We start from the raw sequence: 22,584 nt of genomic DNA on the forward strand, positions 1-22,584 counted from the left end.
GTTCAGTGGTGAAGCGCTGGGCTGCTAACCGGTGGTTCAACACCAGGGGGAGATTCTCCTTTGTTCTGTAGGTAGCTACAGAGGATAGGAATAGACGTGACATAATGGGTTTGAGTTTGGGCTTCTACCCTTTTGTGAAGTCCCTAGGTCAGCGGTTTTCAACCTGTGGGTCTCTACTCCTTTGGGGATCAAACGGCCCTTTCACAGGGGTCGCCCAGTTCAGAACAGTAGCAAAATGACAGTTATGGAGTAGCAATGGAAATAATTTTATGATGGGGGGGTCACCACAACATGAGGAACTGTATGAAAGGGCCGAGACTTCAGGAAGGCTGAGAACTCCTACCCAAGGTATCACAAATTGTTACGTGATTGGCTACTAACCCCCCCAAAAAAAAGATTGTCAGTTCAAATCCACCCCCTTTCCCCAGGAGATCTACTTCCAAGAGAGCCTAGCCATTGAACACCCCACAGTGTGCAGTTCTCCCACGAGTTACAAACAACTGGATGGCCTTTGGCTTGATTTTCGGTTTCTACCTTTTAGTGGAGCCCACCGAAGGTGCCAACAGTCCACTTACGGCTGCTACCTGAAAGGCTAGTCTTCCTGAGGTCAGAATACAGGAGATGCGCTTCTGAGAAACCAGCCATTGAAAACCCGTCGGAGCACAGTTCTACTCTGACATACAGAGGTTCGCCGTGCATAGGAGTCAGCTTGATGACACCTGGTTGGTTACTGGTTATAGCCTTTACTACCACCTGTGACAGGACAGCCAGCCCTGAGCCTGGCCCTCACGTGCTCGTAGATCGGGCCTTTGGCTCTTCTTGAGCTCTCCCAAAGTTCTCTGGCCAGATGAGCTGTGGGCTCAGGCTATCTGGGATTTAGTGTTGAATCTTCATGACTCTCATATAAAATTGCTGTGCTTATTGCCAAGGTTGCAGGTTAATCTTATGTCGGGGAGGGCATTATATTTCATTCCCCCTCGCCCCCTGCCCTTCCTACTCAGCTCTTTTTCAAGCCTTTTCTTGCGTTTCCTCACTAGACTGTTGTACCCTCCACTGCTTTCACTCAGCACAGTAGTGAACCCCAGAGAGACCCCCTCCCCCATGTCAGGCCAACTCAGCCTGTGTGGCCCTAAGAGCTGGGTTCCAACAATTGCCCGTCTTTCTCCATCCCTTCTGTGTGACGGCACGCACCACCTGCCCTTTCCCGGCATGCGTCATCTTTCCCTGGTTTTCAGATTCTCCTTCAAAACGTTCTTTGCTCTTTTTGGTGGACAGTTGGCAGCTTCCTTGGGAAAGGCAGGGAGTAACGATTTTCGGTGGATCTTGCAAGTGAATGGTTATGTTGGATGCTAAAAGATCCTTCCAGGGAGCAGTAAGTGAGGTGCCCTTTCAGGTACCGATTAGTATGAACCCCACCCTGACAAGTAAGGGGCAGAGTCTAGCTCCTTTTGTTTTAGGCATAAAGGCTGAAGGGGCTTTTTCCAGGGGGCCTGCCTGACCCCTTGAGTTTGTTCTCTAGTCTAGTGGCCCCTGAAGGAGCCTGCTTGATGCCCAGGAAAGTGGAGTTTGTTTCTGTAGGTGAAGTGGATGGTGACCGCATTCTGTAGTCTGTAGTTGTACCTCAGAACAATGTGTTGCCAGCAAAAAAGCCAAACCGCCTGGAGACAACGGGTTCTGAATGGAATCGAGGCCATTGGAGGCCGTTGAGTTACGGGTCCCAGGAATAACCCCGAGGTGGTCCTTGCCTCCTCGGAATAGAACTGTACTCGGGACCCATTGCTAGTGTGCTCACGGCATCCACAGGGGAGACTCGTGCCTTTGCTCTTTGCGTACAGATGGCCTTGTAAGTTACCCCAGCCTGGAAGCTACTCTTTTGTTTTTCCCTCTTTTTTCGTTTCAGCTGAGCATGAGACTCAGTGTTACTGATGTTGGGTTCTAAGACAGAAGCCCAAATTAGTGCTTGGGTGGCGGGGAAAAGAGGTGACTTTCAGAACAGCCCAAGTAATATCTTTGCAAGTTAATGTTGTGTGCGTGAGATTAACAGCTGCCCTCTTCTTCCCCACGCTGAGATGACAGCTCTCTTTGCCCTTCACTTGCCTTTGGCTGTCTGATCTCCACTGGGCATCCTATTTTGGTTCCCTCTCCTCTACGGTTGGTACCTTCTTCCACTCTAACCCTTGCCTCTTTCCCAGCTTCACATTGAGACCGGGGTTTTGATTTCAGTTCAGAGCGTATTTCAAGGCAAGGCTTTCAATAGCTACTGAAAAGCAAAGTTTCAGTGGCACGGAGAGCCTGGGTTTCCAATTCTTCCACTCCGCTCGCCACAGGCCTTCTTCAAGACAAGAGTGCCCATCTTGGGAGATGCTCTGTAGACTCTGACTTCTTGAGGAACTGGAGGAAGGCACTGGAAATGCCAGCAGAGTTCTCTCCGATGTGGTTGTATCATCAGGGATGGCCCTGATGCTCCAGCAAATGGCTGGTGATCGCACTTCCCGGCCACGATGGAAGTAAGTCTGACGCTTGTGAGTCGGGGACTGCCACATTCAGTGTCTTTGCTTTCTTGCCCACAGGTGATGCAGGTGCTGAATGCTGATGCCATTGTGGTGAAGCTGAACTCTGGGGACTACAAGACCATCCACCTGTCTAGCATCCGACCACCCAGGCTGGAGGGGGAGAACACCCAGGTAAGCAGGGGGAGGCAGCAACGTCTTCCTTAACAGCCCGAAGCCAGAAGCTGTGGCGTTAGTGCCATGTACAGATGGGAGTGTAAGGAGACATGGAGCGTAAGCCTCTCAAGTCAGATTTCCCAGCGCTTGCAGCGTGGCCCCCACTGGGCAGCCCCCCCTCCTATCCACAAGCTCGTGTTTCTTTGCCAACAAGGACTCGAGAACGTCTGTGGCTGGCATGGCTGCTTACAGGCTCCGTTTCTTTAGGTGGTCGTGGTTGAATAGTTCCAGGTGCCTTTGTTCTCTGAAGGAACGAAACCTGGTGAGCCCTGAGGCCCCCCACGCCCCTTCTGCAACCAGCATGCATACTTACACTGCTTGGGCCAACAGTTGGATCTTTTCACTGCGGGTTCGGGGGTGTTCTCACCTGACCAACACCTACGATTCAGATCCTTTTTGAGAAATTAGACTTTGGTTGAAAACTCCCAAGCGTTGCTATTCAGCCTGCAGGTAGCAACTCTGTTTCAAATTCTTTGTTCGTTTTCTTTCCATCTTTGTGAGTTAAGAGTGGTTGGGAATAGGGGTGGAAGACGCAGCATCTTTCTGTCTGTCTGCTTGAGTCTGGAGTGCCTGTGGCTTTCTTGACCTCGGATGACTGAAGCCTGCATCTGACTGTGTTGGCTCACTGCAGCAGTCCCAAGTGGCGTCCTCAGTGAGATCCAGGGCCCTAGGCAAGGGCTTGGGTACGTGTGGGAGTTTCACCAGCGTGATTGAAGTCCATCGCCCAGGTCACTACATTTTGTGGTTCTCTCCCATTGTTCCAAAGAGGCATAGTTCCCTTTCCTGATGTTTTGCACGTATGCATGTCTTGGCGCGTTCACAAGGTGAAATTCATGCCTGGTTTTCATTTGTGTGAGAGTTTATAGACAGCCTGTAAGAGTAAAATAAAAATATCATGATTGTCTTTTGAATCAGCTCGTGCATAAAAAACCCATACAGGATGGGCTTGGCAGCTCCCCCTTTCCCTCCACAGAGGAGGGAATTTGATGCAGCGAGCAGGATTGCGGTGAGGTTGAGAATTTAAAATGCATGAAAGACTAAAAACGCCAAAATCAGGTTCTTGCAGTAACGGTAGCTCTGCCTCATTGCACAGAGTAAATACCCATCTCCAATTTTATCAGCATTGGGAGGAGTCCATGCTCCTGCATCTGTGCCGTACAGTGGGAATTAGGTTCCCACAGCAACCACAACTTTGAGCTTCTTGAGCGTTAATTTCTGGGCCTGCATCACCCGCCAGAGCGTTATGGAAATACAGACGATGTCACTGCATTTTAAGCAGCTTTCAGGAGGTGGGGGCATTAGGATGAGAACAGATTTCCTGGAGTAAGAACTAACCTACCACTGAGAAATTTAAGTTTGTTCCAGATCTGTTGGAACTCCTAAGGGGTAAAGAATGGGCTTCCCGTAGCCTCCTGGCTGATAGGAAGATGTTTGAATGTATATTCTCACTGGGCAGGATCCTCACTGCCATTGATTGAGTCCATTCTGACTCATGGAATCCCTGTAGCACGGGGTAGAACTACCTCTGTGGGTTTCCAAGATGTTAACTCTTTATGGAAGTAGAGGGCTTTTGTTTCTCCTGAGAACGGTGGTTTCCGACTGCTGGCCTTAGGGGTCACGGTGCCAACAGGGTTCCTCTTCAGACTGCCTTGTGAGATTCAGAGCCTGTAATTCTTTACAGGAGTAGAAAGCCTCATTTTTACCCCAAGGAATGATTTGTCGTTCCGGACAGCTGGCATTGAGGGTTAGCCAGCCATTACATAGCCACTGCACCAGCAGGACTTCTTCACTGTGCTCAGGTTCATCCTATAGAGTTGCTTTGAGTTGGCATGAACTTGGCATGACAGTGAGTCTGGATTATTTTGTTGTTCATTCCTGTGATCCTGGTTCATTTTAAGAAAACTCCAAGTGAAGGTTAGGGCGTTGACAACATATGGCTTCTTAGTGAAATGAGAAATGATTTTCTTACTTGTTTGTGAAATTCCTTTGAAAGCATCTAATGACGTGTTAATATGCTAGGTCTTGAATACAGTGGTAGAGGGCACCCTGAAGAGCTGGGGGGCAGGGAGTGGGGTGTGGGGTTGGTTCTTTCCAGAGCAACTGTTGTGTGTCTGGAGTGTTCCAGAATGAACAGGGGTTGGCAAATGAAAGGATCTAGAATGGAAGAAAGCTAGGGAGGAAGATAAGGCTTTCTACTTTCGGAAAGGGTTAGCCGTTTCCGAAACCCACAGGAGCAGTTCCACTCTGTGGGCTCCCTAGGTCAGGACTCTCCAAGAGAAGAGGTAATGACCGCCACTCGGGCAGCTGTATCTGTTACGGTTTTTAGTCACTACATTAAAAAGGAAATTAAAAGAAGCATTAGAAATTTTGATATATTTTATTTAACTTAATAGAGCTAAAGTATTACTATTTCAACATGTAATGAATATAAAAATTTGATAAGAACTTTTACCTTTTTTTTGGTACTAAGTTTTTGAAATCCAGTGTGTATTTTACAGTTGCAGTGCTGTGCACCTCAGTGTGTTCCAGCCGTTTTGGGGGCTCACCAGTGTCTGGGGGCTACTGTAACAGACTGCATAGCGGTAGCAGTTCACATGAGTGGCCAGTCGTCCTTGATGGCTCTGCGCCCACTTTGAGCCTGGCACTGTGCTGGCTCAGTGGGAACTACACAGACACTGCCTCTCCCCGAGGGTCACTTGGAAACCTGGTAGGAGATATCAAACCATTTTATAGGACTTTCCAAAGAAAAGTTTTGGATTTAGAAGATGCATTGCCCTGGCAAGGAAGCAGCATTGAAGTCGATGCTGAAGGTTGACTTGGAGTTGGTGGGTCAGGGTGAGCAGGAGGAACTTCTGGCAGAGAGCGCAGCAGTGGTATGAAGCTTGTCTGAAACTATAGGCAGAGCCTGTGAACATCTTGGGGTAGTCATGAAAGTAGAGACCATATGGGGCACATGATGAACTGTAAGTAGTTTTACATGGCCAGAAAGTCTTCCTTGCTGTGGGCTGTCAAGTCAGTCCTGACTCATTAGGGACCTTATAGGACAGTATGTTGGACAGGGTTCTCTAGAGAAACAAAACCAGGACACTTATGGTTTTATATATATTTATAAATAGATACAACATAAGAAATAAACAGCGAATCAGTCTATAGAGCAGTACAAATGCCTCAGTGCAACTCATTTCTGTGAGACAGCGAATACACTGGCAGTCCTTCAAGTCTTGAGGGGTGCTGGGTGCAAGTCAAGGAAGCAGACAGCTGAATCCTCTGTAGAGCAATTCAGGCAATCCGGCCACAGGCAGCAAACAGCAAGGCAGGTCGCCAACAGTCAGCTAGATGACAGGGTCCACCAGTTCCCAGCTCAAGAGATGTGTACTCTAGTAGCGTGGCAAAGCAGGTCTCGACGGAACCCCAAACTACAGCGACACGGCCCATGAGTTGGGTGTCTCACAGGTAGTGTAGTTGCAAGTTGAGAGGCAGAGAATCAGCAAAGGCAGCTGCACACTGGTCCGATCATCAAAGAGCGAGAGACCAGAAAGGCGAGGCTTGCCTAGACATTTATCTCTGCCCTCAATTAATCCCACATGTGTTCATAGGCCAGGTTGGCACAAGAAACCTACCTATCACAGACAGAGTAGAACTACCTAGTAAGGTTTCCAAGACTGAAATTCTGGAAGCCTCTATTGCTGGGTCTTTTCCCCTGAAGAGTGACTAGTGACTTGGAACCATTAGCCAGTGCGCCACTGTGGTAGATTCTGCACTGTGCTTGCCGTACAGTGACCTGAGATTTGCAGCGGGCTGTAGGAATAAAGTCCACCCGGCCATTCTGGTGTGACTATGAGTGTGTGCATGTGAAGACTGCACAGCCAGGCCTCCCCTTTGAGTTGTGAGTGTCTAGTTCCATGTATTAGATGCCAGTGTTCTTACAGGTACTATGGGAGTCTAGTCATGTGTTTAAGGCATGGGTGCTGGCGTGCAGTCACCCATTAGTCCATATGGCATCCTCGTGCAAACTAGAGTAGAATATCCCTTCTTCTAGGCAACCTTAGGTCTTGGCAAGCAGAATGTGGGTGGGATTTCTGCTCCCCTTGCTTCTTGGCCAGGTGCCCTTATGCAAGATGTGCAATGATAGACTTCCTGGTGCTAATGAGGGAGGACATTTTGTAGGACTAGGGAGTGGCCTTGTCCTAGGTGAAACACTGGGTATTGTTTGGACATGAAAATATGTGATAGTTGGATTGTGGAGGCCCTCCGTTTAATTCCCTGACACTTCTGGAGGTCATTGACCTTGAAATGGAGAGGAAAATCATCCAAGAGCATGTAGCATTAGCACTTGTAAAAATTGGGAGAGCAATGTGGAAGAAGGTGCATTTTAAGGAGCTGGATGAGTTGGGGAAGAGGGAAAGGCGTTGGCATGAGCTTTTTCAAGGGCAGCAGATGGCATGGGTGACCCCTGCTAGGGGGTGGGCCTCCTTCTGAGGCCCCAGGTGACAACCCAATGGGGCCGGCCCTCAAGCAAGGCAGGGGAGCCTCTTTGCTTATTTATTCACTCCATTCCCTTAAGACCTCTAATAGCTTCCTCTGAAAGCCTTCAATGTGTGGGGCTATGAGGGGACCTTGAATTTCTCCAACACCAGTTCGTTTCTCTTAAATTATACTTAGACACAAGGAGGTTTTGCCTAAGGCTAACTATGTTTCCATGCCTCATTTTGAGCTACTTTCTAATTGCAGCCAAAAGAAGGCCCTTGGACTGGATAGCGTGATGAAAGGAGCTATTTTCACCCTGCGCAGCTGCTTTGCTGTATCACCCAGGCATTCTGGTAGCTGCTCCTCCTGAGTTGTGGCTAGGGCAGCAGTTAGTTGTGGGGGAGTGAGGTTTTATAGTTCAAGGCCAAGACCAAGCCAAACCCACTGCCATCAAGTCTGTGCTGACTTCTAGCAGACCCTTTAGGACAGAGTAGGCTAGATATCTCCATGGAAACAGAGGGCCTCATCATTCTTCTGCAGCTTGATGCGTTTCCTGTACCACCAGGGCTCCAGGGGTGGGTATGTTTCTCCTAGAAGAGTTCCAATTGAGGGTGGCTACATGCTGCTGGGAACAGGGGTTTTGTGACCCTGGGCTTTTTTTATGTAGCGTGATCCATGGTAGCATAGTGGTTAAGGGCTGCTAACCCTTAAGCGCAAGATTAGCAGTTCAAAACCACCAGCCTGCCCTGTGGGAGCTAGATGGGACTTTTTGGTCCAGCGACAAGTTACAGTCTTGGAAACACACAGGGGCAGTTCTCCCCTGTCCTGTATGAGTTGGAATGGACTTTGATGGCAGTGATTGTACGTTTGGAGTTTGGGGCTTCTGTGAATTAGACAAACCCATTCTCTTCCCGGAGATGTGAACTTTTTCCGGCCCAGAGCTAGTGTGGAACTCTGGTGTGCGGTGCCCTCTTGGGCTGGAGCGTGTGTCTGCAATCCTCCACAGGCGGAGCTTGTTTTATCCAGTGCTGGCCATACAGAGACAAGTGCTAAGTCTTGGAGAAAGGTTTTGGGTTTTCTGAGCTGCTGCCTTGAAGGAGATAGCACTTTGTGCAGTTAGGACTTCCTAGAGAGCGCTCGGCTTTGATCTGAAACTGGGAAGCCAGCCTCTCCATCGCCCCGGGCTGCGGCCGGCTTTGTGTTACACTTGGCGTGCTAATGACAAAGGAAACCCAGCCCCTGGGCATCCTGGGAAGGGGCTGACTCCTTCCCTGGGAAGTCCTCTCAGGCTGTGCTACTGTAGTTGGCAGAGAGCGAGAGTGGAAATTCACCTTGAAAACCAGTAATTTACTTAAACCCAGGCTGTTAGCCGGAAACTTTGCAGGGCATTTTCTCTCAAAGCCATTTTCTTGGCCTGCCTTGTTGGTCTCTCCCACCTCTCGTGCATGTGTTTGTATTTGAGTGTGTGTGTGTGTGTGTGTGTGTCTGCTCAACCTACCTGACCTGCCTACCTATCATCAGAACCTCGATGGTGGAACCCCGTCCCTCACCTAATCTGTCAATTGTGTCCATTCCCTTACTTTCTCTTTTGGCCTCCGACTGGGAATTTATTTACCACATAAACTTTATTCCCAGCAGACCCTCTTAACTATTCAGACCAGGACACTAAATGCCTGGTGAGTCTCCTAGTGTCCTTGCTTCCTCCAGTTAAGGGCCTACTCAATCTGTTTTCCACCCTCCTGGTAGGTGCAGAATTAGCGATTCCCAGAGATGCTCTAGGGCAGTGGTTCTCAACCTTCCTAATGCCACAACCCTTTGGTACAATTCTTCATGTTGTGGTGATCCCCCCCCCCCCAACCATAAAATTATTTTCATTGCTGTTTCAGGTGACTCCTGTGAAAGGGTCATTCAACCCCCGAAAGGGTCGCCACCCACAGGTTGAGAATCATGGCTCCAGGGCATCGTCACAGGCAGGGCAGCCATGGGTGCTAGCCACCACATGGTTGATCAGGGCCCCACGGTGCTTTGCCATTTACAGATGACTGAATGCTGTTCCTCACCCATTGCTTCCAGTGTGGATTTCTCAAAGCAAGATGACTGGTCCCTCTGCACCAAAGCATCAACCGAGGGGCAGCGGGGGGGCCCAGGCCCCAGGGGAGGCAAGAGCAAACCAGTAAACCTGCTGCCTGTGATCTCACGTGGGTGACTGGGGGCGTAAGGCAAGTAGCAAATGAGAGAGGGACTCCAGCCTGGCATTGAGGCCCTTGGAGAAAAACAAACGCTCTTTGAAATGGATCAGTGTTTCACGGGCTTCCAGCGGGGAGATTCGGGACTGCAGCAACATGATCAAAAGACAGGCCCTGGGTTGGATCTGTACCAGTTCAGAGCTCTTTGATGTGGGCATTTTGGTGAAGAAGACTTGGAGCCACCTTTGTGTGGAGACTGAGGAAAATTACTATGGTATTAGGAGACATGGTGAGGTGTCTTCATCCCCCAACCATACTTAAGATTCCAGGATATTTACGTCCTCAGTTTTGGAGATGACTCGCTCTGGGCCTCCGTCAACACTTTGCCCGGCTTCTTGTGATGAACTTGGGACCTCTGAGCCAGGGAGATGGCAGCCTGCAAGCGGGCACATTCCTGGTCACTGGGACGGGTTTTTCACTGGGGCAGACGCCACGGGCCTGTCTTCATGCCCCTTCAATTGCCTCCCTCTCCCCATGTACAGTCGTATTTTCTTTCATGTCCTTTGGTTAATGTCCCCGCCCCCTCTCATGGTCTGCCCTCCCTCCTTGCAGTCATCTTTGTGGGATTTACAATCTCCTGGCTGGGCTGGTAGCTAATCCTTCCCTGAACGAGTGCAGGCACCACGTTTAATCCTCCTTCCTATCCATTCTTCATCCAGTCACCACTCTGCCACAATCCTCTGTGCTTTTCGGTTTCTTTAAATCTGCCCAGAGCGGGCCTGTTCTTACTTCTTGCCTCTCTTTGGTCCCCTGAGCTGCAGTACTTCCCGTGGTTTCTGGAGTTGGCAACAATGTCATAGTTACTGTCCTGTGACCACAGAACACACCTGCTGTGCTGAGATGACCCTCTTGCTTGCCACCACAGGTCCCTGACTTCCACGCACAGTCTTGCCCTTCTCCCCACCATCCTGGACCCACGTGGGGCCTCCTTTTCGAAGGTGGAGTGTTGAGGTGTGTGGGCTCCATCAGAATCTTGGGTGGTGAATACCAATACCAAGCCTGTAGCCCTCAGGGTGGTCTAGGCTTGCTGTCACTCAGAGTGCCACGGAGATTATGCATGGCTGCCCTCTTTTTGGAAGCCAATTGCCAGGCCTTTCTTCTTCAGAGCCACTGGGTGGGTGTGAGCTGCCCAGCGTCAGGCTATCAGCTGATGGCAAACTGGTTTGGGACAGAATATATGCTAAGGTGGGAGGTCTGCTCCATTTGTTGCACCTACACCCAAGTCATCGCCAAGCTTCCAGACTGCTTCTGATAGCCATTCCAACTGGAGCCAGTGGACTGGCAGCTGAGGGCCCCAGGAGGGAGGTTAAGCCCTCCTGTTTTTTTTACGGTTCCTAATTGGATTGCTTATTTTGGTGGCTTTGTCACAGATGGCTTAGTTTTCCATGGACACTTCTCCTTCCCCACGTCCCATCTCCAGTGCCTTGCTTCCTTCCACTCAGTTGAAAAGCCCTCCCCCCCACTGATGGTGGGTCCCTCATAATATGCATCCCATTAACATACTGCAGATTGAGTTCAGTCCACCAGAGGGGTTAATTTCAGGAGTCTAAGTGCTTTTGAAGATTGGTCCCCAATTGACTTACTGTGAATACCTCAATTCCTAGTCAGGCTTTCCCCAGAATCTTCTTCCAAAGCAGCCCAGGGATCTGGAATCATTGCACTTTCTCGGTGCCTTTTTATTTTTTCTTCCTGAGGTTTTTTTTTTTTTCTTCCTCTGCTGTTGTCGACCTTGTTGGTTGTCAGATTATTTCTTTGCTTGGGACTAATTTGAAAATCAATTAGAGAGCGTTCCCCTCATCTTTCTCTCTTTATTTATGAGATACTGATTGCAGAGCTACCTACACTGTGTTTAGATAAATTAACTTCCCCCACCCCCACACCCTTTGCTCGCATACCATTTATATTCCAGGCGAGTTTCATGTAGTCAGCCAGTGCTGTGCACTTTGGAGGGCCCGGCCGGAGGGTTTCATTCCTTGGTGGACTAATTAGCTTTGTACGGGGAAAATATTGTTCAGTTCAAACACCAAGTATCTGATATTCCTTCTGTGTTACAGGCACTGGGGGTCTGGGCAGTTATTTTTATTATTAAGGTGTTTATAATTTTAGAAATGAACTCTAATCCTAAAGATGGCGTGTGTACAGTGGTCACCAGGTGGACTTCCCACTGGATGATGGATTGCAGATGAAGTAGCCTCAGTTCGTGCCTCTGCTTTAGAAGCAGTGTTTCAGGCTCGAGTCAAGAATGGGATGCTGAAGGACACAGATGCTGACTACAGCCGCCCCCAGCAAATGACAGATCTATTGCTTAGGCGTATTTCCGACGTCACTTTTCATTTTGGCTTTCCTTGAACAAATCTGCAGTCAGTTGGCGGGTTCTTTGCATTTCAAGTTCCTTCTTGTCTTACTGAGTCCAATGCCACCGTCCTGATTGGTGCTGCCTGGGCCTCTTCCTGGTGCCGTGCTGGGTCAGTGGCCCCCTTGGGTGGATTGCCGCCGCCTCACAGTAGGGTTTCTGTCCCGACACATGCTGGAGATGCTGTGTCCCTCACCTTTTCGCTGTTCTGCTGGAAGCTAGCTGATGCCATCGCCTCCATCCCTGTTTCTCCACACTGGGTGCTTAGCATGGCTAAGCAGAAACGTTCCCTGCATGTGGGGCGTCTGTGCCATCTCATCTCTGTGCAGACGTGGGACCCTAGAATCTGGTTTGCCTTGCTGTCCTGCTGATTTTGGATAACCGCATAATGGATGCCTGTAGTTTTTAGTTTCTGCTTTAAAATGCTTTTTATTTCTCCTTCCCTACTCAGTTTGCTTTTCTGGGTCAAGAAGATGGCTGCTTTGGAAAGATCTGTTACGCCCTCACTGCCCAGCCCAGAGCTGACACGCAGGTGTTTGTTGCATAATTGTCCCCTGTCTTCCTGGCTTGTTCAGTTAGGGGTGGGGGATGGGCGCTTTCTGAGTCTGCCACCCTACCCGTTTTGGGGACATTTCTGTCGCTTCTGGGGAGGCTGGGCAGAAGGCTTGGCTTTTCCCCGCTCGCTGTGTTTTGCAAGGTGGTTGGGGATGAGGAGGAGCCGTGCTCTTAGTCATACGGAGCTGCGTTGGCATCTGCTCACCCAGCTGGAGGGGCTGCTTTTAGCTTCTGCAGGCCGTAGATGGCTTTCCGTGTAGGGGCTGCTGAGGGGTCGCTGGGCCGGGCCCGAGGCGGGTGCGGCAGCATGTCCCCCTCCCTGTTCCTGGTGGACCCCATCTCCCCTCTCAGCAGCAGCAGCCGGGAGAAGTGGGCCGTTTTCTGCCAGGGGAAGTAGGCAGCCAACTCTTTATTTGTGGGTCTGGCCATTGGGACGGCCAGGATTATTAGGCCAGTTTGTACTTTAAGAGGCAGGAGACTTGACGTCACTCAAAGCCGATGATTTTATTTATTTCTTATTTCTTATACGGCAACTGAAGCTGCCCCAGCCCTTTGGTATTCCCGTCAGAGTGTGTTAAACTAATAGCTCAGCGTTTTCCTCTGGAAACTGGCTGGGCATCCTGCCTGCCAGGGGAGCCAGCTCCGCCCGGCCTGTGCCAGTGTGCTGGGTGCCCACCTCTCCCCCTTGCTTTCAACTTCTGTGGCCTCACCCTTCTATCCCTCTCCTCCTCCAGCCCTCTCCTCTCGGGCGGGAGTGCTTCCTTCGGCCCGGCACTCCCATGTGCATGCCAAGTGAGAGTTACTCTGGAGACGCCCAGACTCAGAACCTCAGGGGTCAGGAAAATGCTAGCTCCTCCATTGAGGAGCTATTAACAGCTTCTGTATGTGGCAGTGTTTGGCCCCATTGTTTTTATTAGAGAGCCATAAACTACAGCAGGTACGGAATGGGCAAGGGGCTCTGGCCGAGAGAGATGTCCCATCCTTCAGGATACAAATTGGTCCCAGGGTGCCTGATGGAGTAGATAGAACCTGACAAACTGAAAATGCAGTGTAATAAAATCCCACAGTCTTTCATCTCTCACCCTCATCACACAAGAAATGGATCCAGAGGGCCAATGCTGCTCGAGCCTCATCTCCGCGACTTGTCTCTCTGGCCAGGCGTGTAATTGAATATTCCCAGGGGGGAGCAGGCTCCCTCCTGGTGTCTGATATGGAGACAGCGCTGCCTTTTTCCCAGCAGCATTGTCTTCCCACTGTCGTGCTCTTGCGTCCTGATACAAGCAGATGCAAGTGCTTTCTCTCAGGACTTTGGTTGTTGCTGCTGGGTTTTGTCTCCCCCCCCCCCCCCCCCGTTCTCTTCTGCTTTTTCTTTCTCTGACATGAGATTATTCTGGAAGTGTCTGATGGTGAGAGTTTATCTCTGTGTTCCTGCTACTTGATTTTTTTCATTTAAATTTCTTTGAATGCTCACCTCTGCCTCCCCCTCCACCTGCTGCTCCACAGTGTTTGTAAACTCTGGGTTGAATGCCAAGGTCACTGTGGTCAGCCCATTCCCGTGTGACGGCCCCTGGACCCTTCCTTTCATGCATGCCATGCGTCACTTCTCTGGGCAGTGGTTGGGATGCTGCGGGAGCCTGCAAGTGAGTCGTCAGTGTGTTGAAGTTCACCATCGCCGTCTGTGGCTCCCGCTTTGGGTTCAACTTCAACAATAACAAAGCTGGATGGCTCCGGTTTTTTGGTCTTAGGCTTACTAGATGGACTTTGATGGTCTAGAAAGCCACATTTGCACAGTGGAATGTGCAGAGATGGGAGCGCTTGACTTGGTAAAATCTCTGAATGTAAGGATTGAAGGAGACGCCTACCTCACTGATGGCAGGCGGAGTCGCCATCCCTCATCCATTGCCCTCTTCATACCGGCCCCTTTCCTTAGCTTGGTCCATACATTACTCCCTCGACAGTGCCAGGGACGAGCAGAGTGCACCAGTTCTCAGACCCTGATCGCAGCTTATTTGCAGCCTATTGCAGTGGCTGATTTCAGAATGTCAAGCTCCCTGTGGCGGAAAGGGTGAGGCAGCCTCCAGCCCCAGGAGACGTGTGCGCGGGCGCAGGGGGTCGGGTGGGGGTCCAAGTCTAAAGCTGCAGCGCTGGACTTCCCTGTCAGTGCGCTCTTGCAGCTGAGAGCATTGCAGTGTGCTGAAGTGACCTGGACTTCAGAAGCAGGCGAGGAGTAGGGGCTTGTTACTGTTTCTGCCTTTGACCTTGGTGCATCCTCATTCAACCTCTGTCCCCATCACTTCTAGGAACATGATGCCCATATGTATGGGTCTAAAGTGTCCCCTGATGGGACGTTCTGTAAGGGCAAATCATTTCATTGTTACCTGTTCTTCACCGCAAATATGGCTGCCCATGTAATTTCCTCTCATTTGTTACAAATGAGCTCAAAGCTTTCTGGGTTTGCACAGGACCGCTCGGCAGACAGAGATTAAGCACTGATCCCCACTGATATGTTGATTGAACAGCAGTCACCGTGTGGGGTGTGGGTAGGGTCTCCCATTCCCCCACTGCCACGGCCTTCCCTCCACACCCCGCCCCTCCCAATCCACCACATGGCTTAAGTCTGTGACAGTGACTCTAGGTGAGCTGCGTCCCCTTGAGTGAATGAAAGAGGCCTGGTGGCACTGTGATGGTGCAGCCCTTGGGAGAGAGACCTATCATGGGGTCCCGATGAGTCTCGCCAACGCGATAGCACCCACCAAGAACACAGGTGAGATCAGTATTTTAAGATGTGGTTTTTAAGCTTGTAGGAGCCCTGCTGATGTAGTGGCTTAGGGGTTGGTCTATAACAGCAAGGTGAGCAGTTAGAAACCACCAGCCTCTTCATGGGAGAAAATAAGACTTTCTTTTCCGGGGAGATTGAAGAGTCTGGGAAACCCACAGGGACAGTTCTCTCCTGTCCTGTAGGTTACTATGAGTTGGCATTGACTTGATGGCAGTGAGAGGTTGTTCTTTTTTTTTTTTTTTCCTCTTAAGCTCTGTGGGTGGAGCCTGGACACGAATCTCTCCTAGTTCCCAGATCCACTGCTGGCTCTAATCCTGGGAGGTGGGAGTGTGCAGAGACTCTCTCCAGCATTTGGTCTCTGACTGTAGTTTTCCTCTGTTGAGCCAGATGTGACACAGTAACATCTCTGCTGTTTCCTGTCTGCGCCTCCCCTTGCCCCAGGTCCCATAGCTAACTGCTAACTAGACAAGTTCCCGAGGATTACACTGGGTGGAGGTATGCGAGCTCTGCGGAAGAAGTTTATCAGTGTCAGAGCACGGTGGCTCTAGGGAATGGTGGAGTTTCTGTGGCGGAGTTGAGGCTTTGTTTAGGGGGCCTCTTATTATCCCCTGGTGAATTTCATATCATGACGAAGAGGAAAAAGGTTTAAGAAGTGGTTAGTGCCTTGGGCGATGTGAATTCATACCTCATATGCCGTCAACTAAACGTGGTAAGGCAGGATTAAGGGTGCAGAATGCCGAGCCCCAGGTTGACTGCCATCTACTTCATTCAGACCCACAGTGACCCAGGGAGGGTTTCTGAGGCGTTTATAGGTGCAGACGGTCTCATCTTCTCAGGAGCGGCAGGTGGGCTTATAAAGACCCTCCTTGTGGTTGCTAATAGTCCAACACTTCCCAGACAGCGCACCCCCCCCCCCTGCCCTTTGGGTAATGACTGAAACACAGGTGTTTTTAAGGTGCCTGTGGTAGAGCGGCTGCTGGGGAGGTAGTGGCTCCGGGTAGAGCACAGCAGAGGCACAGCTCCATCGTGCCGGTGTAGTGTTGCTGATGACTCCCAGTGAGACAGGCGGACGGACGGACGGACGGACGGACGGGCGGGAAACCAGTGGTCTCGAGGGCCTGGGCAACCGCTGGCTTCTATTCCTTTTTTTTAGGGAGCAGTTCTGAGAAGCCTTGCCTGCTCGCCTGGCTAACTGATCGGTGCTAAATGAACTCGCAGAGATGGGGGATTTAGAAGTCAGCCGGTGAAGTTATTAATTTGTGATGCAATGTCTTAACTGCTAGGCGGGCCAGCCAGTTTTGATGGGCCAGGGCGGGCTCTAGGTTTGCCTGCTGTTTAGAGTCTGAGGGGGAAGTGTTGAGCTCTTCTCTTGTCCTGTTAATTGATGAGGAAACCGGAGGCGGATCTCGGGATATCTGGGGGGTGGCAGGTATCGCAAGTGGTCTGGGCGCCACTTAAGGGGCGGCCCCAGTGAACACTTTCAATTTCACCAGCTGCAGGAAATCATTCAGCAATTTAAAACGAATTGCTACAGGCACTATTTTCATAGATCCGCCTCTGGAGGAAGCAGTGCTTGAGAAGATTCGATAACGTGCTCAAGGATCCTTCTGGTGAGCAGAGGAGCCCAGGGCCCCCGGGCGCGGCGTGGGAGGCCTGCCTGTGCTTGGACAGGCAGTGCTGAATGGTCTCTCCAAGCCCTTGGTTTTCCGAATCTCCACTATCTACCTGCCAGAAACTCTAGCTGGAATTCTTTATTAGTGTAACTACTTTTTAAAATTTTGAAATACTGTTATAAATGAAAGTATTTCCTGCCATCATTTTTGGAGTTGCCGTAATTTACATCAAGGGAGAGACTCTTGTTTGTATTTCTGATAGGTGTTTTACATCAAATTAGAGGGCAAGTGGAATCTCTTCCCTTGTCTCCTGGCAGTGACCTCATGTTTGCCAGTCAAGCCAATTCTGGGAAGAGCTTGGATTCACCTTTTAAAATAAAGAATCTTTTTTTAAAAAAAAACAAAGACTTAATATTAGTCACCTTTGTACAGGTTTCTAGTTACTTTATTACTGCCACCCCCCATTACTTTGATACAGTAACCCCACTGGCACTTGTGGGTCTACCCTGCACATTTTTCCCTGCATGTGAAACTAGCATATTCATCTTATTCATTTAGGAAATTATAAAGAAGACAATATAAACTATGTAACACTTTTGTCACCATGTAGTGCTCACTTTCATGTTTTACCTCTGGGTGTAATGGGAAGCTCCTATCCTCATTTTTGTGCATGCTAGCATCCGATGAAGGCCTGCGTACCTGTGACTGATGAAACTTCCGCGGTGGGTACCAGCCCCCACAATCAAATGGGTCCAAGGGGCGGCTGTGTCTTTGAGAGGTAAAATTAAAGAGACACCAGACAAGATCAACCATTGCAAGCGCTCACCTCTGGGACCACCTTGACTTCAGGATCCAGGTCCTCACAGAGAGAGAATATATTTCCAACCAAGGCTTACATATATACTCAGTGGGGGCAGGGAGAGGATGGCTGGGTGTGCAGGCCTCCCTAATTACAGGTAACCATGTACGTAACAAAGTGGGTTGTACCCGAACCCTAAAGGCCCCTGAGTATATTGAAGGAGTAACCTACCACCAGTGCCGGTAAGGGGGAGCGGCTGGTTTCAGAGCCTCGAGAGCAATAGCATTTGTCTGTCTCTACAGCACCACCAGCCCCATGCTGGTAAGAGGTACCTTAAGGTAGCATTATTACGGGAGGAGACAGTGGGGAACAGTATCAATTATGAGGATGTGATTGGAAGTCCCCTCCACTTCACAAAGGTGAAGGCCTCCTTCACCCCAGAAATCCAGCCTGCCAGGCTTCTTGAGATACGAAAATAAAGGATTCCTCCGTATACACTACCTTCCCATCCTCTGCTCCCCACAAGCCTCATCCCACCAAGCCCAACACGAGAGACCCTCTGGGCCATATATGTATAAAAACAGAGTACCTAAAAATATTTATTTTTCATTTCATTCAAAATGCCTTTCCGTTATTGAGCACACACAGCTTCAACAAAAAAGTCAACGCTGAGCCAGTTGCGCTGGAAATGGTTCATTGGAACCACTCAGAGGCAGCATCCCCAGGAAAGTCTCTTGGCCTTTGTGTTTTGTAACTGAGCAGTGCCCTGGCCGTTAAGTGCTCTCCTAAGATGTAGTTCTTAATGGTGAGGTAGGTTTTCATAATAACGTGGATGTGCCATAATTTATTTAACCGGTTTCTGCCTATTTTGGGGAGTGTACACGCTTTCTGGGTCTTTAAGATTATTATAGCTTCACTCTTCAAAGAGAAAAGTTGCCTTGAAGCAGGAAAAAAATGTGATTTCCTCAAGAAAAAAAAAAGGTGATTTCCTCGGCTGAAAAGATCCCAGTGGCATGCCGAGGTGGCTCCTAGGTGAGTTGTGCTGTCTTACAAATGTGTGAAATCCTTACTAGATACTCGCACCCGGAGGGGCTGACGCTCACTCCTGCCGGCAGCACACTCTCTAATCACCCAATTCCTTATCTGTCCATGGTATTTAGAAGCAGGCTGGGATTCTGGCCCTTTGTGTTTTGTCACCTGGATGCTCCTCCCGTCTCCCCCAGCAGCGAATTCTGTTGCTCCAGAGACACCGAGGAGATGAAGTGGGTGACTCTCCTCCCAGGGAGTGCTGCTCTCGTCTGTCACCCTGGCTGGAAGAGGCGTGGCAGGTTTGAGCCTGCACACACACTGCTCTGTCCATGATGGCCACAGGCCACACACTTGTATTTGCAAAACTACACTTCAGCCTATTAAACAGCACCTGATTGCGATACAAACAAGCACTCCCAAGCCAGTGCGTCAGAGGCTGTTGTGTTTAATAGCAGAGCAGTGGCTGTTACAATCACCTGCGTTTATTTAAAGAGCTACTCCACGTCTCCATCTTGAGGGGGATATTGGCACTAGGATATTTCCAATTCAGGGGTGGCAGGACACGAGGCAACCCCAGGATCTCTTCTGTGGATGGAACCTGAGCATTGCCCGTTGGGGCTCCTTGGAGCTCAAGAAGAGGTGGTCAGGTATTTACCCGCAATGATGGCTCAAACCAGCCCTGGCGGCCGAGTTATGAGTTAGGCTGCAAACAGCCACTCACTTTCTCCTTCTGTAAAGTGACAGTCTCAGACACCTTGTCCTGTAGGGTCCCCACGACTCAGAATCAAGTATCGTAAGTAACAGTGTGATAAGTTAAGAATCAAAACGCAGAGGGCTCTATAATAACTTAGAGTCAACATCTCAAGCATCCCGGGGAGCACAAAGGCTGCCGCTGGGAAAGGCAGGCAGGGTGGGCACAGTACACCGGCTCCTCCTGCCGCTCAGCAGGTGAGCTGACCACTTAGGGTTTGTGCCTTTGGGAGCACAGGCAATCCAAAGGAAGCTTGTTGTCCTTTGCTCAACTCTGACTAGCGTGGGACAGAGAACTGGGATCCCTGGGGTATTGTCTATAATCTTAGAGAAGTAGAGTGCCAAGCCGTTTTTCGGTGGATGGGCTTCAATCCACCCACCTTTTCGTTGGCTGCCACGTGAAAGTTGTCTGCCCCACCAGGACCCCTGTGAGTGCAGAGTGGCAGAGGGTGACCTAGCTCTGAAGCCCTTGGAGATCTTCTGTAGGTAACCAGCGGGCATGATCCAGAGACACTGCTGGCCGCTGGGCCCTTCACTAGCACGTCTCTTCATGCTTCTTGCAGATGCTTTTTAAAAGTATTTTTTACAACATGTAATTGGTATACCAAACAATCAGTTTAAACCTATTAAAAAGAGTTGGGCCATCAATCATTTTTTAAAAAAAACACCATTTTCTTCACTCTGGTACTCATTTTTATTTGTTCATGGTTTTGTATGTGTGTCTAAGAGTCAGTGATTGCTGAGGGCAGTGTCATGTCCCGTCATGTCCCGTCCCTCCCTCCTCCACATAGGTCCAACACACAGCCCTCTCCCAGAACACCCTCTCAACCCACAGCAGGCACCCCCGCCACGCCGACAGCTACTGCTTTTAGGGTCCCCAGCTGAGGAGAGGTCCCTGTGAGAGCGGCTGTAGGAACATGGAAGGACCCCTAGTTGGGGTGGGTGTGTTTGTGCGGGGAGTGTGAGCGGAGCCATCTGATTTGCACAGAGGCGTGCTGCGTGGCTGGACATGGACTCCTGCTGATGCGATCTGACGCCACGGAGAGCGGTGCTTCGGGCTGCAGTGGGCCGGCAGTTTCAGAAAGGGGAGGCGAGGGCTTGGGGCTCCCGTGCAGCAGCACTGAGTCCTCTGGACGGGCCCTAACCTGTGGCTCGGCTGGAGAAATAGTTATCTTGGCCATTGGAAAAGGTAATTTTCGCTTGTGGTCTCCCTGCCACACTTGAGTAACTTTTGGAAAGTGTAATATTTTACCCAAATCCCATTAAATGTTAGGCGCTCTTTCTATATTCCCTTTACTGTCCTTTTACTGATTAGCGAAATATTTATGTGAACCCAAAAGGCTGATTTATTTATTTTATTGTCTTCTTTAATAACTCGCTTCTCCCCAGTGCTGGGTGCTTTTGGAGGCCCAGACAAGCCACCATGATTTCTCTGGTAATAATCACCCGCCCTCCCCTGCCCTGTGTCCTCAGGGACCCTCGGAGCTCTCCTGACTTAATGAAGCAGCCAGCTGCCCTGCCTCTCGGGTGGGTGGCAGTAAATCCACTCGAAAGGCCACTCTGGCCTCCTGCGAGGCCCCAGTTCATCATGGACGGGCATAGAAGAGACGCCCGGCTCACACTGGGATCTGCTCTCTGGCCGAGGGAGCTCTCTTGCCAGGCCGCACTGGGAGCCCCCCAGCACCGGCCTCATTCCACACAAGGAAGTGGGCCACGGGGCCGAGGGTAGCTCTGACATGTTCTGAAGTCGACAGTGGACCGTGGGGCCCGAGTTTTAAAATCATGGTGGTAAAAGATTGGTTAGAAAGAGACCCCATGAGTGGGAGACCCCGAGCACAGCGCACCCCCCGCGGTCCCCTTCCAGTGTGCCAGCCTTTGTCCCCTGGTGGTATTCTTGGTGGTGTCTGGGAGCGGCCAGGCTGCTGTCATGTGGCCTGCTCCAGGGGCTCACACACATGCCAGCCCGGCTGCATGGGGCTCCCCTAGGGGCTCACGCAAAGGAGGCCCGCTTCTTAGGGAGCAGCTAAGTTAGATCTTAAACATTTACATTTTTTAATGCGATTTGGAGTCACAGAATGGAAAGCACACGCTACTTAGAACACACAGGACGATGACCGAGAAACAAAGCCGCGAAATAGCTGTCGCCACAGCTCCACGAAATGACCGCCCAGAGCCTCGCTCGCTCATCCGCGGAGCCCTTAACGCACCTGCCCAGGTCTCGCTCGGGCTCATGTGACGCCATCAGCAGAGCGGCGAGGGGACAGATGCTCAGTGTTGGTGTGCTAATTTGGAGGCACTGACCCCTCCGAGGCACCTCAGAATCGTCAGGCCCAGGCACCCACCAGGTGCACTGAGGTAGAATTCCCAAGGGTGGGTCCCTGGTGGCTTTTCCCTTTTTCTGCCCTGAAGCTGCTTGGGTGCTAACAGGGCTAATAAGAACCCACTTATATGCCTTGGGTAGTGAAATGGCAGCGTTGCACCTGCTACCTGCAAGGTGAGCGGCTCAAGCCGACCAGTTGTTCAGTGGGAGAAAGTTTAGGCTATTTGCGGCCTCATCTCGGAAGCCCTAGATAGAGTTGCCGTGCTTTGGCATCGCCTGGAAGGCAATCTCGCTGGGTTTGGGGCAGTCCTGGAGGACTCCTTGGCAAACACAAACAGCCATGTGCTTAACAACTGGCTGAAAGATTGGTGGTTTGAACCCTCCCAGGGAGAAATTCGTTTCGTCCAGCTTCTCAGAAGCCACAGCTTTGAAAACCCTATGAAGACAGTTCTGCCCTCCAATACATTGGCCTGCATGTGTTGGAAATGATCGTGGCAAATGGGGTTAGTTTGGGTAGTAGATATATGATAGAATTGATTCTGGCATTCCAAAGTGATGGCATCAGACCCAGATATAATCTAATAAATATTGTTTAGCCTGCCTTAAGAATTGCATCAAGTAGCATCCAACCCCCACCTGCCCTGAACACACCTTGGGGAATTTTCACTTATTCCATAATAAAGATGTCGTAGCCACTCATGTCCTAAATGACGAGTATAAATATTTCCTGTCTGGAAAGCTCCTTATTGATTCCGTCTCCTGTGAGGTAGAGAGAAAAACGGTTACCACAGCAGCAGTGCCTGCCTGGTCCTTGCTGTTCATGCAATAGGCTTGCTGGAGGAAACGGAAGCTCTTCCTTCAGAATGCCCATGACCTCGTCAGGAGGCTTCTCTGCGTGCGTCCGCGCAGACCCAGCATGCCCTGTAGACCATTCCTGTGCTCGAGAA

General features: G+C 50.4%; 1 protein-coding gene across 1 annotated transcript in view; it reads left to right on the plus strand.

The window, feature by feature from the left end:
- The window catches only part of SND1 (staphylococcal nuclease and tudor domain containing 1), a 484,534-nt gene that overhangs the window by 64,357 nt on the left and 397,593 nt on the right, over nucleotides 1-22,584 (plus strand). Inside the window, exon 10 of the mRNA XM_075558633.1 lies at nucleotides 2,571-2,684. Coding sequence (XP_075414748.1) covers nucleotides 2,571-2,684 — 114 coding nt within the window. The remainder of the gene's footprint in view (nucleotides 1-2,570; nucleotides 2,685-22,584) is intronic.

This window comes from Tenrec ecaudatus, chromosome 9 (assembly GCF_050624435.1).
Source record: "Tenrec ecaudatus isolate mTenEca1 chromosome 9, mTenEca1.hap1, whole genome shotgun sequence".
NCBI classification, from domain to species: Eukaryota; Metazoa; Chordata; class Mammalia; order Afrosoricida; family Tenrecidae; genus Tenrec; species Tenrec ecaudatus.